Below are 13,428 nucleotides of genomic sequence, written 5' to 3'. Positions count from 1 at the left end.
AAACGCTGATCCGGCGTTTCCTGCAGTGCTGATTGGTTAATTTACGATTAGGGCGGGCGCATTCTTGCTGTCCGCCAGGCAGCAGTGACTTCAGTATTTTGCCGCGAGGAGCTCGTGGGACAGATGAAACCCTCACCTGGAGCTAGACGGTCGTCCACGGGTAGGCTGCACGTTTCTCCAGCTGTGTAATTGTGTGTCTGCATGAACTGCGTTAGTGTTGATGCTAGCCTGGTGGTGCATTCCCTATGTACTCCCCAAATTTTAGTACTAACCCTGTGGTTGGTCCACTGTTGAGAGCTGAGTAATGGGTAAATGAATCAAACCCTCCTTAAGACCCACTGAGAATTACACTAGCATTTTAACTTTAGCTCTTTTTTTTATTCTTACCTTGCAGTGCACCTGTTTAGACAAAGGCTGTCCAACCGTTATGAAAAGCCTGAAAGCAAAATTTAAAAAGATTGAGGTAAGAGCCATCTGTTGTGTGGCATCTTGAGTTTTACAGGTGGGTATGTTTTAAAGGAGCACACCTGTCTGATATGCTGCTTCAAGTTATTTGGTTTTTAAATGAATGTTAAGGTGTTGAACTGGACTGTGTTATGTAGTCATTTATACAGTCCCAGGTTGCTTTCTGTGTGTATGTGTAATGGGGGGCAGTGGGATTTGGTGTCACTGAGCAGCAGGAAGGCAGGACTGTCTCCAGACTGCAGCTGTAACCAGAGATCTCAGGTAGCCCTCAATTATTCACATGTACCTGCACACACACACATGCACACACAAATAGCTCCTATTATCCTGCTGTCATCCCTTTTCACATGAAAGCTGTTTAAAATGTTAACTTTACTTTTTAAATAAGAACCAACAGAGAATTATAGCAATCCTCTACACGATGCAGTGTGGTGTATTCAAACTGATAGGCTGCACTGAAAGTTGCTGGTTTATCTAACTAGACCTACTTGTGTTAGCATTTTCATGGTGGTGATGCTTTTAGAACAATTATAGGCTTTTCTTTGTGCTGTATCACCCTGACTTAGTGGCAATGAAGGTTACCTCTTTAGGTGAGACTGTGTGGACTATAACTTAACACTCCAAGAGGCCAGATAGGTAAAATTGCTAGTTCGGGCTGTCCTGTTTTTGTGGTTTGTACCTATTTGTGTTTGTGTCTTGCTTTTCTCCCGTTCCCTATAAATGACGTCCCAAACCTGCAGAGCAGCGTGCAGCTTGTCCAGCTCCCTTTTCCTGTTTTTGCTGAGTCCTCACATCGCACAGGCCCTACTCTGAAGCTGCAGAGGCACAGATCTGTGACGCTGACGCCAAGGGGTACTGTTGGAAGACCTGGCAAAAAAAAAAAAAACTAATGAAGAAAAGAAATGAGGTGGCTATAGAGAGGAAGGCACAAGAGAAAATGTTAGGTTAGAGAAAGGAGGGCAGTGAGGAAAGGAGGGAGAGTGTGTGTGGTGCAGTGGATAGACTGTTACGACTCTGCTAGCAGCTGGAGCAGGACGAAAGGATGCTGTTTTAAATGCGGAGAGGGAGGACAGAAAATAGCTGTGTTATGTGTAAGTGCGTCACAGTTTATGTGTGACAGTCCTTCGTTTTCACTGGAGGTATGATTTCACAAGAGCATAAATTCTCTGGTAGGTAGAGCTTTGCTGTGTTTTTGCTCTGACCTCTAAAGGGTAGCTTAAAGAAACTTAGGGGTAGCTGATTTTTTCTCTCGATCATTTGGAGTGTGTTTGTATTGTTATGAAGCCAGGTGGCAGTGTGTATTGTCTGATAGGAAACACTGCGGTGGCTTCGTATACTGTAGCTGTATTTAGTTGTGTGTGACACCCTGTTAGCAGCATGGATCCTCAACAGCCTGTTTATAGCCTGATGAAGAGGTTCTGTCCTTGTTTCAGCCTGCTACCGCTGCCAGTAGGTATCACATAGAAATATAAGTGATTTTTTTGCCTCCGTAGTTTATAATATTTCTGTATTTAAGTTATTTTGCATAAACTATAAAATTGTTGTGCTCTGTTGTCTTTACTGTGTTTTTCTTTTCTTTACTGGATCATTATCACTAGTTGTTGCCCATTCTAACTGCTCCATATTTCTCAGTCAACTGTTGTGTTGAATGGTAAAAGAAGTGGTACGGTATCAGTTTTCGTGGTGACCTGTTCTCTGTTTTGGCCCCCTCAGAGTCAGGACTGGAGTAAGAGTGATGAAAGGCTCTTGCAGGCTGTGGAGCAGAATGAACCCGATAAAGTCTCAGCTCTCATTGTCAAAAAAGGTCTCTGTCCTACCAAGCTGGATGCTGAGGGCAAGTCGGCGTAAGTTGAGTGCCTAAGTCTGCTGTGCCTTCAACCCTGTTGAAAATTTGTATCCAGGTAGTACCAGGAAGCCAACCAGTTCAAATGAACTCTACCATTTATGCCAAGAAGAGTGGTCAAATATCAGCTAGACCTGTGCCAGAAACTTACCAACAGTTACCAAAAAGTGCACCTTAGACAAAAACTCTGGAAAAAAAACTGTCCAAAGAAATCATTAAAAAACTTAAATTACAATCACATTCATGTCCATAATTAGGGAATGTCAATCTATGACCACAAGTGTAAATAAAAGTAACTAGAATCTTGAGCTGAAACTTAACTGATGAGAAGGATCACTAATTGTGACATTTTGCAATAGAAATGCAGAAATAAAAGCCATTTTTATTTTTATCCTCTCACCTGTAAGATGTGGTGGCATGTCCTGTTTCTCCTGACAGGCTTCACCTCTCTGTATCCCGAGGCCGGCTAGATTGTCTGGAGGTTATCATCTCTCATGGTGCAGACATCAGCGTCACCGATGGGGCTGGTGAGGGATTTTATTAAACAGAAACATAGTTGTATCCTGTAAGCCACTGGGCTGTTTATAAAATACATGTAACTGTCTGACTCCAGGCTTCAGCGCCCTTCATCTTGCAGCCAAAAATGGCCAGTCTGAGTGCTTAAAGAGGCTGTTACAGGTAAAAAAAAACCCCAACAATGACACCATAGCTAATCAATTAATTATTGAAATCATTAATAAAAATAATGGCCATTATTTTAAATATTTATCCGGTTACCAATGATGCGTGCTTGTTTCCTCTAACAGGAACGAATGGCGGTAGACTGCACGGACAGCATTGGAAGGACACCGCTCCATCTTGCAGGTCGCTGTTACAGCATAAAATTATTACACCAGTTTATTTAATTCCATAACAGTTTGCTTATAACAAGATTTTATTGATTGTTCTGTTTAGAAATTCAGTTGAATTTAATCATGTCATTGCAAAACGTACTATATGCAAACTTTTAATTGCCTGAACGCTGGTTATACTCACAGCGGTCAGTGGTTGCATGTCCTGCACTGAGACCCTGTGGGACTTTAAAGCCAATCTGGATGCCCAGGACACTGTAAGTTTGACAATTTAGCTGTTTGGTTTGCTGTTTTTGCTGACCCAAAATAAATTTTATTTTTATTTATTTTTTTCAGGACGGGGCCACCCCTCTGATATTGGCAGCCCAGATGAGTAGAGTGGAACTGTGTGTCTTTCTATTGGGTCGAGGTGCAAATGCAAACATACAAGATAATCAAGGAAGGTAGTGAACTGTTATTGATAGTATCCCAAATATTGTTTTCCTTGCATGGCTTGGTGAGGCAGGGTATGACTGCTTGGGCCTTCATTTCCTGTTTCTTGAAATCATTATAGATGCAATGACTGAAGTGTCAAACAGGTTGGAATTTCACATCACTAGAAAGTGTCATGAAACCACTAGAACCCTCTAGCTAAGCTAGAACAAAAATAAAATCTCTTCAGGATTACTCCCACAGCAGTCTGGGTCTGCAGAAAGGATTCCCATAGAATTACTCCAGTAGTCGAGAGATTTGGAGGGATGCAGGTCAGGATCTCCAGCTGGGGCAACAGCTTTCGGGTTGGCTTTAGATGGCCCCTTGGAGAGGATTACTAGAGAACAGTCCTCGGGTTAAAATTAACAAGGGAAAAGACACAAATTTGACATAAAATGAAAAACTGCAGTATTTTCTGCTTCATATTGAGTATCCTGCAGTGTGTTTGTTTTTTGTTTTTCAAAACACATCCTGACTTTTATAACTGGAAACTTTGAACAAAATGAAACATTGCGCCTTTTTTTAGCATATTTTATTTTGCAATGATTGACATGCCAAACGAGATAACTCTGCACAATATGTAAGTGAAGGCCTGGAAAGAAATAAACATTCTCTAATACTTCTGTAGTTTCTTTTTGTATTGCATTCCTCATCGTAAGTATTTTTTTTATTGCCTTGTAATTATATATTGTGTGGGGTCACAGGTCTGCGTTGATGCTGGCCTGTGAGAGTGACAGCGTTGAGACTGTAGAGGCTCTGCTGAGAGGTGGGGCCAACACACAGCTGGTCGACGGCCTCGGACACAAAGCTACCGACTACAGCGTAACCACAGGCAACCAACGTATCATTGAGATGCTGCAGGATGGAGTACCTTCAGGTATGAGGCCCAAGTTTTCTTTCAGTAGTGTTTGCATTTGCTTTTGTTCTAAGATCTCAAAAGACCTGTCTCAGTAGTGCAGCTCAGATAATCAATCAAATTACTGAATGTTTGGGAATGGTGAAAACACAGCTACTCTGATCCCCACTGTAACACATGGTACACAGTGACTTTCCAGAGATAATCAGACCCAGAGTATGGTTTGAGTTGCTGTGATATTCCAGATCCAGACATTCTCATTGGCCTCCTTGGAAAACAACTGTAATAGAGGGAAGTGGATCAGAAGGACAGCTGGGCGTGATTGTAAAGTGGGGCATAAAAATGAAAAAGGCTGCTTCCGCTTTTATCTCTCAACAAAGACTTTGCTGATAGGTTACATGGAAAACAGATGTTTGACTTTTTTTGAGAAGATGAAGGAGGTAATTTGGTGTGCACATGATGCCTGACCACATCGGTTCATAATAATTTGAGAGATTTTCATAGATTTACTGCATAATACATGAATGGCACCCATGTAAACTGCATATTAGAAAGGGATTTCAGGGCATTGTCTGCATGTTTTTCTAGCTGTTTTCTGAGTCTCTGTGCAAGTGAGGTTTAAGTGCTTTAATGTTTCTTTCCCTATGCATACATAGTCTCTGAGGGCGCAGGGGAGGAGGTAATGTTGCATATTCTTGTGCTGCATCACTCCTTCCATAAATGAGATCATGGCTCACTTTGGCAATCATATTGTGCATGTTTTCCAATATGAGGTCATTGTTTTTTTCGTTTTGTTTTTTTTGTGCTGCTTTCTTTGTGTTGGCTTTCTTTCTCTTTAGTTGGCGACCTTTTGTCTCATCTTGATTTTCTCCATTTTTTCCCTTTTGTTTGTTTTTTAAGTTGAGTTTGATCTTTGCTTGCTTGTTATCACCCTCTCACCTCAATGCAGCCTTCTCAAACCCCCTCAGCCGCTTCATCAGTGCAAGGGGGGACTACCCCCCGCAAACGGAAAGCTCCTCCACCACCTCGGTCTCCTCTTCAGGTACTGTAAGAAACATGTTAGTGGGCACGAAACATTTCTCTGTTCAGTGTTGTCAGTATCTCCTGTACCCTAAACATGAAGTGATATTAGTTTAATAGTTGAGAAATGTTACACCTGAGATTTTCTTTTGATTGACTGTAGGAAATAAAAAGATGTGAATGAATTTTTAGTTTACAGCTCCACTTGGCACTCTGAAAGAATTGGCAGGTGTCCCTGTTTATACTAATTGTACCATCATTTCTTTGGTGAAATCTCTAAGCTACAACATTGCTTCTCAAGACATTAACTGGATTGTTTATTGATCTGTGTGATGTGATTCTCTTGATTATTTTTTTTCTGATCTCAAAAATGCAGGGTGTGCCACCTTCCCAAAAGTCCCAGAGTTCAGCTCCTCCTGCCCACTCTCCAGAGCCCCATCAGTCCCAGTCCCCACCTCCCTCTCCCCAGCCTCAAGAAACCCAGCAGTCACCCCAGGTTAGCACTGTAATGTTGGCTCTTATTTGGCTTTTAAGGGTTTCTTCCTTTATCTTAACATAAAAGGCAGACTATTGTTGGTTTAATTATTTTGTGTTGGGTTGTTTTTTGCTTGTTTTGTTTTAGGCTGAAGACGAGGAGGTGTTTGAGGAGATTCGGCGGCTGCGACTGGAGAGAGGCCGTCTGCTCCAGAAGATCAAAGCCTTGGAGCAGCAGCAGCAGAGTGCCCTCTCTGCCTTGGAGGAGGTACTGAACAAGAGTCTCCTTAATGCCTTGCGTGCATTCCCTTATTTTGTTTAAACCATGAGTGATTGAAATTGTACTTTCTGAATGCAACTGCAGTGGCCAATATTATGTGTGTTTGCTCACTAGCTTTCCCAACTAAAGAAACGTCTGGAGGAGGCAGAGGCAGAGAGGGACAAACTGCTTGAGGAACTGAAAGCAGTCCATGTTATTGGGGCGAGTGACTCTGAGGACCTGGATGAAATGCTGGACTTCCCAGGTATGCGATCCAAATATTTGTGACCGTTCCCGTCCCTAGCACAGAGCGTGCATGCACTTCATGCCGGTGTCATTGCTGTGCCACTTGGGTATTCTTACATCTTTCATGTCAGGGAGTCATGCTGATTTATTTTTGTCTTTGTTTCTTTTTAACTTTCGCTCTAGAAAAGCTGCTCTCCAAGCGCTCCAGAGCCTCCCCTGCTCAGGATGAGGCCTCTTCTCAAACGGACATTGACTCAGTCAGCCCCTCTCCTGCCCCTGCAGACCCAGGAGCTGTTGCTGAGCTGCATAAACAAATAGAGGAACTTACTTCCCAGAATGCTGAACTTGTTCTGAAAGTTCAGGTCAGGCAGCATAAATGCATAAATACACAGCTAATGCATAAGTACCTACTCTCACACATGCACAGACACCATTTTCATGCCTTCATTATGTTGGCTCATTAACAAAGATAAATTGGTAGTCAAAAGAGTATTAATTGGTTTCCTGGCAAGAGATGAAGATTCTATTTCAAGAGTTGCTGAGTGTCCTTCATTCAAGCATTAGTCATGACCACTTAAACTTTGGGATGCTTCACTTTGGTGCACTAATGTACCCAGGCAGTTAGTTCATTTAGGTATAAATAGAACACAGCAACATCAGATGTAGACATGGAGGCATTTTGCAGGCGTTCTATGCTGACCGGTTCATGCTAGTTGAAGTTAATCAGAGCTTATTAGTGCTGATGGTTTTATGAAGCATTCTGTTATAGTGTGATTGTTCATTCCCCACTGGAAACATGAAAAGTCCAAACTCAATAAAGACTTCAATTCAATTTTACTTCAGTTTATTTAACTGGCAGTATATGCTCATGTGCTCACACTGTCACAAAAACGTGGTACTCTAACGACACTACCTGAATTTTCTGTGCACATTCTGTTGGGCTCACATATTGAAGCTAACTGAGTTTTTAATAAGCTGCTATAGTTTCACCTCTGTTGTGTACAGATGTTGGAGATGTTCGAGAAGGATGACACAGACATGCAGACCTCCAGTTCGGACTTTGTCCCTCTCGTTCAGTATGAAACCCTGAGAAAAGAGTATGAAACCCTTCAGGGGCGCTTCTCTCAGGCCCAGGCTTCAGCAGAGGCTTCAAGTGTGGAAGAGCAGCAGTAAGAATTTATTTGAAATACTACCACTTCAAACTAGAATCACAGGAAGAGTTCCCGTTCACTGGCTCTGGCCTTCATTCTAAAATGTGCTTGTTTACAAATTGAGTCCTCGTGACATAAGGCTTCATGACTGCTGTTGCATCATGTGTATTATTTTTCTTTGAAAAAATATAAAACCTCATCTGTGTTGCAGCTAAGCAACAAAACACTTCAATAATACACTGAGAAAGTGTTATCTAATTCTGAAGCAGTCACTCATTTACACCCTTGTTTGTTTAACAATAAGCTGTATGTCACTTGTTTTCATAAAGGCTAAATATTTATAATTGATTAGAATTTACGTTGGGGTTTTTTTTGTTTTTTGTTTTTTGAGGACATCACCTTGTGTTGTTTTCTGTAATAACTAAACGTCTGACTCATATGAATATAGCATGTTTTCTTAATTTCACTTCAAGTCTCTGTTGTTTTGCAGTGATGATGAGCGCTCTCAGGGAGGAGCTGCAGATTCAGAGAATACAGAAGCTCTGAAGGAGAAGCTGCGTGAGCTGGAGGAGCAGTTGGCCTCTTCCAAATCTGAGCTGGAGGAGCTAAAGGAGCAGATGCGTGTCGGGGTGCTTTCTGTGGAGTGTGGTATAGGGGATATTGCTGCAGCAGGTGCTGGCGCTTCAGAGGAGGGCCTGAGCCAGGAGGCAGAGCAGCTGAGAGCCAGGGTGACAGAGTTGGAGGAGGAGCTTTCTAAAAGAACGGGTGAGGCCGGGGGTCAGAGCAATTCGGACAGTGACATAATCAAACAGCTGACAGAGAAAGTAAAGGAACTCCAGGCTGCTCTGGCCCAGAAGAAGTCTACAAAAGAGGAAGAGGAGAAAGAAGACAAAATAGAAGATACAGAAACAGTGAAGTGCCTACGTGACAACGTTGCTAAGTTGGAGGCAGCCCTGGCAGAGAGCAGGTTATCAGAAAAAGATAGAGGCGGAGCAGGAGATGGAGATCAGGTCCATCGCCTTCAGGAGCGTTTGCACGAGCTAGAGGGAGAACTGAGGAAATGTGTGCCCCGCTCGGAGCTGGAGGAGGTGCAGGTGAATCTGGGACTCCAGTGTGAGCAGCTGGCAAGGGAGAGGGCGGATGTGGCTAGAAGGCTCAACGATGCCCTCCTGGAGCTGGAGAGACTCAGACCTCCACCACACGGAGAAGAGGAAGATGAAGAAGAGGAGGAAGAGCATTCAGAGAGTTCAGAGCCCTCAGTCATATCAGGTACAACTGATAATGCAGTGTCATTTTGCATGAGTAGAAAACCATTGTATTTAGTTCACAGGTTGAGTTCATGTGTTATTATTTGTGCCTCTGTCCAATCAGAGCACTCCAGACGCACCTTAGCAGCAGTGAGAGAAGAACTTGAAGTAGCGAGGCAGGAAGCAGCTCAGGCTCTGGATTGTCTGTGCGCCGAGCGAGAGAGCCGGGCACAGGACGCCCTGCAGCTGAAGGACACGGTGCCACTTGCGAAACATAAAGAGGCGCTGTCGGCGGTGTCAGAACAACTTGCTCAGACACTGCAAGAGCTCCAGGAAGAAAAAACCCTTCGGGGCCATGCTGAGGAGCAGGCTGCCTCACTGGAGGCTAAACTGCAGGCCATGCAGGATGCCATTCCCAAAGAGGAGCATGAGAAAGTCAAGGTCAGCAGAAATGTACAAATATGATAATAACAGCTCAAAAGGTCAGTGATCAAAAGTAGCTGATAAGGCCGGGCTCTTCTTAAATATGTTAAATATAGACTCAGCAGAAGAAGCTTGTTGATAAATGGAAGGAAAACCATTTCCTCCACTTTTAAAGGACAGGTTCACATTTTTTCATCACCTTAACTCACGTGCACAATATACAGTAATAAGTTGCTGTAATTGTTCTGTAAAAAGCTAATTGTGAGTGAATCTGCCTGCAGTGAAAATTAATACATTTTATCTGAAGCATGAAACTTCAGGGCCTGAATGATGCCTCCATTTTTTCCTGAAAAATCTTTAATATTAAATACAACAAATTACAAAATGGGCATTTGCAGTTTCTTTAAATTGTTTATTGAGGTATGGAGAGAAGTAAGAGCTATGCACATGTGCTTTTAGTTGACTTCTCCTTCTGCTTTTAATTTTATTCAACCACAACTCTTAAGCAAACAGATCCCTTGTTAATGAACCTTGCCATCTTGCACATTATTAAATGGCATATGATAATAATAATAATAATAATACTGATATTGAATTTCCAAATTTTAGAAGTTTGTTTTAAATGCACACATGGTCAGACGGAATAAAACTCTTCAGTTAATCCTGGCTCGTCTCACAGGCAGAGCTCCAGCACGCCCTGCAGGAAAGTGAGAGCGGTGCAGCAGCAGCTCGGGATGCTCTGAGTGAGAAGGAGATGGAACTGAGAGAGCTGAAATCCCAGAAGGCTGCAGAACAGGGTCTGATTTCTAAGGAGGATCACGAGGCCCTTCGGCTCTCTTTGCAGGCTGAGATCAACGCCGTCACGGCCCGTTTCAACGATCTTACTCGTAAACACGAGAAGACCTGCACTGAGGTCTGTGTGTCTATGATATTATGTGAGACCTCAGATGTTATTGTTTTGCAACAGCAGCAGTAGCTGTGGGCCTTGATGCCCTCCTGCCTGCCTTTACATTATCCTACTCCATTACTTCTGTACTTTTTGCTGCAATGACCCATCTGAGTCATGTACTAAATTTGCTTGTGCACTACCAATTCAAAATATAACAAAACAGCAGAAAGCAATACAGCTATCCTACTAATTTAAGTTTTTATTATATATTTTTGCATTTAATTGATTTTAATTGCTGTAAAAAAATTAACTTCCCAAATGTGGGATAAATAAAGTACATCTAATCTCATTTTAGGGACACTCCAAATTGAATTTTCCTTCACATCTGCTGTTGCATTTAAATAATAAACTAAACGGCTAAATGCAGAGATTTTTTTTTTTATTAAGAGGCAGGATGAGACTGTTGGTATTATTTGTCTACTGCAGGTATTCCAGGTACAAAGGGAGGCACTCTTTAACAAGAGTGAGCGGCAGGTCGCAGAGTCGCAGCTCGCCACAGTTCAAAAACAACTTGCTGAACTACAAGCCCAGTCAACCCATATCCAGGAACTCCACAAAGACATCCAGGAATCGCAGAGCCTCGTGAAAGAGAAGGACCGCAAGGTGAGATGCTAGCTGTTCATGAAGTTCACGGCTGCTCTTGAAGAACAAGGTTGTGAAAAGTGATGTGTTCAATATGTGTGCAGATAACAGAGCTGTCAAAGGAGGTGTTCCGACTGAAAGAGGCCCTGGGGGCTCTCTCGCCTCCTCTCGGAATCACCTCTTCCTCCTCATCAACCCATCATGGTAACCCTGGACAGCAAATGGCTCTGCAGAATAGGATTGCCATCCTCACTCAACAGCTCCAGGTGATCTATTAGATTCAAAGTGAAAATGTACTCATAAGTCTGGACGAATAAAAAGGTTTTGAGTGGTTTTTCATTCTAAATGTTTGGATAGATATAATTGATCTGAGGCCAGCAGGGAGCTTATTCAAATGAACACAACCACAATAACTGAAGTCAGCTTTTAGTGCACTTGGATCTAATTCTGGGAACAGTTAAAAGATCTACACTTGATGACTGGAAAGGCCTGACTGGGTTGTAGACAGATTTGTACTGTAATATGATAATGATATTGTCCTTTTTTTGCAGGATTGGGAGAGAAAGCACAAAAAAGTGGTGACTGTATACCGCTCACACTTACTGGCAGCTGTGCAGGTCAGTTCAGTGCACTCATATGCACAACAATTAGGACTGAAATGGAAATTTGTTGAGGATTTGTTTGTGTGTCTGTGTCTACTTTGGATCACACAACAGCAGTCTTTGTATAATTACATCAGGTGCGTACACATTGTTGACCCTGTTGTTCTGACTTTTTAACCCTCAGCTGTAAAAGACGGAGTACTGTAGTCATCCTGCCAGGCAGGCAACGCTAACACACACGTTTATGAGTGTGATAACTCCAGAATGATGCAACATAGGAGTTTCAAACTGATACAAAGGTGTATCTACTATAAATCTCGGACAAATTTAGATCTCAGTGACCTTGACCTCAAGGTCAATGTCAAATTGATACCAAAGGTATATCTAATAGGAGCCTGAGGGGTACCACTGGCTGCCGCCTGTATTTTTCAGTTGATTTATCTAGATCACAGTGATTTTTAGTGTTCAGTTCATTGTTCATTTGTTATTACCTTTTGGCGTGCTAGCTATAATTTATTGTTCTATGTTGTTGAGCTGGCTGCATAGTTGCTTACCTTTAATGCTTTTAGCAGGTAGGAATTGTCTTCTTGATGCCTCTCTTAAAATGGGACAGTTATTGTAATGTTTAGTTGGTGACATTGTTTTTCTGGAAATACAAGTATCTTGGACTGCTATTTGCAGTATCGGTTACCTTTCATTTCAAGATGGCATCATCGTCTGTCAACAGGGTCGCATGGATGAAGAGGTGCAGCATTTGCTACTCCAGATCCTGAAGATGACACACGAGGGGCAATGAAATTTAGAGCATCTGCAAGTTTCTCTCAGCTCCAGTCCCCTCTACAGGGCAGCATAGCAGCTCTATCACAGCAGCCTGTGGGACCAGTACCCAGTATAAAGCCAAATACAACTGATCTGTGGTCAGGTATAGCTGCATGCTTGTAATGTAGTAACCCAAACAACCGATAGAAAAATGGAACATGGAGTGCCTTTATTGTGTAGTATGTGAGGAGTTTATGAAAGCAGAATGTGAATGTGACAGAGTGAATATTTAGACGATACCAGATGCATTGATTTGTTTTTTTTTTATATAATAGTTTTAATTAAAAAAAGAAGATAAATTCTCTGCGGTTCACTGTGTTCTTTTTAAAGTGATCCATCAAAGAGTGTCGGTTGACTGACTCTGGGCTTAACTGTGGACCCGATACATTAGCACACAAATATAGGATCCATTCCAGTAACTATACTATGGAGTGTGCGAGAAAAATGCATAGTAATATGTCAAATGCGTATTTAAAACACTAAGGGTCCTTATTTTACAGTATGTAAGCCAGTATGCTGTTCTGGCCATCCTGATCCATGACCCTCTGCAGCAGCTATACACATACATTAAGGAAGCTAGAGACACAATATTTGAACCAACTAATATGCCTGAAATACGTGCATACAACCATTTATACTTTGTGAGGATAAAAACACGGTGTAAACAACTTTCAGCTGCTTCCTTACTCACAAAAAGTTGTACTGCATTTTTGATCATCCGATGCCGTTCCTAACACAACCCCAGTGGGATTTGTGCCCTATTAGGTGGGATCTAAACATGGATCTTTTGCTTGTTGGTTAGATGGTTAAACTTATGCTCACAAATGACAACCCACCTTTTTTTAATACATTTTATTAACAAAAGGTCAGTCAGTTAATCATAGAAGAAAAGGTCCAGGAAATTCCTGAGGGGAGATACAAAAGAATGACAATGATCTGGATCTCGCAAAAAAACTGTTGAAGTTTACCTCATCTTTATGTGCATTTATGAGGCTAAGAACAAAGGAGGGCCTGATTAAACTTAAGTAGCCAAGAACAGAGAGGGGGAAAAGGGCAGAAAGCAGACAAAATAATTTTAAAGTATTACAGTGTCAAAACTGGGAATGAAACGCTGTGGAGCAAAAAAAAACCCCAGCAAGTCAGTAAAATGTACAGACAGGGAATAAGGAC

General features: G+C 42.1%; 1 protein-coding gene across 2 annotated transcripts; it reads left to right on the top strand.

Annotated features, from left to right (window-relative positions):
- The first annotated feature begins 30 nt into the window (after positions 1-30).
- ankrd24 (ankyrin repeat domain 24) lies at positions 31-12,556 on the top strand. Of its 2 annotated transcripts, XM_085397438.1 has the most exons (23): positions 31-160; positions 395-463; positions 2,179-2,309; positions 2,747-2,835; positions 2,922-2,986; positions 3,115-3,172; positions 3,346-3,416; positions 3,496-3,602; positions 4,335-4,507; positions 5,143-5,165; positions 5,436-5,528; positions 5,883-6,002; positions 6,129-6,248; positions 6,375-6,504; positions 6,669-6,847; positions 7,491-7,654; positions 8,127-8,905; positions 9,008-9,324; positions 9,986-10,219; positions 10,682-10,858; positions 10,942-11,103; positions 11,389-11,454; positions 12,167-12,556. In XM_085397438.1, the coding sequence occupies exons 2-23, from the start codon at positions 428-430 to the stop codon at positions 12,233-12,235; spliced, it is 3,363 nt and encodes a 1,120-aa protein (XP_085253564.1). In that variant the 5' UTR covers positions 31-160; positions 395-427; the 3' UTR covers positions 12,236-12,556. The 2 variants fall into 2 exon arrangements, with proteins under 2 accessions (XP_085253564.1, XP_085253565.1); XM_085397439.1 differs by lacking the exon at positions 5,143-5,165 and having other exon boundaries at positions 5,455-5,528.
- The last annotated feature ends 872 nt before the right edge of the window (positions 12,557-13,428 follow it).

This window comes from Rhamphochromis longiceps, linkage group LG23, assembly GCF_057381845.1.
Source record: "Rhamphochromis longiceps isolate RC_006_pf linkage group LG23, R_longiceps_female_GT1.1, whole genome shotgun sequence".
Taxonomy (NCBI): Eukaryota; Metazoa; Chordata; class Actinopteri; order Cichliformes; family Cichlidae; genus Rhamphochromis; species Rhamphochromis longiceps.
This window is presented reverse-complemented; position numbering and strand designations above follow the sequence as displayed.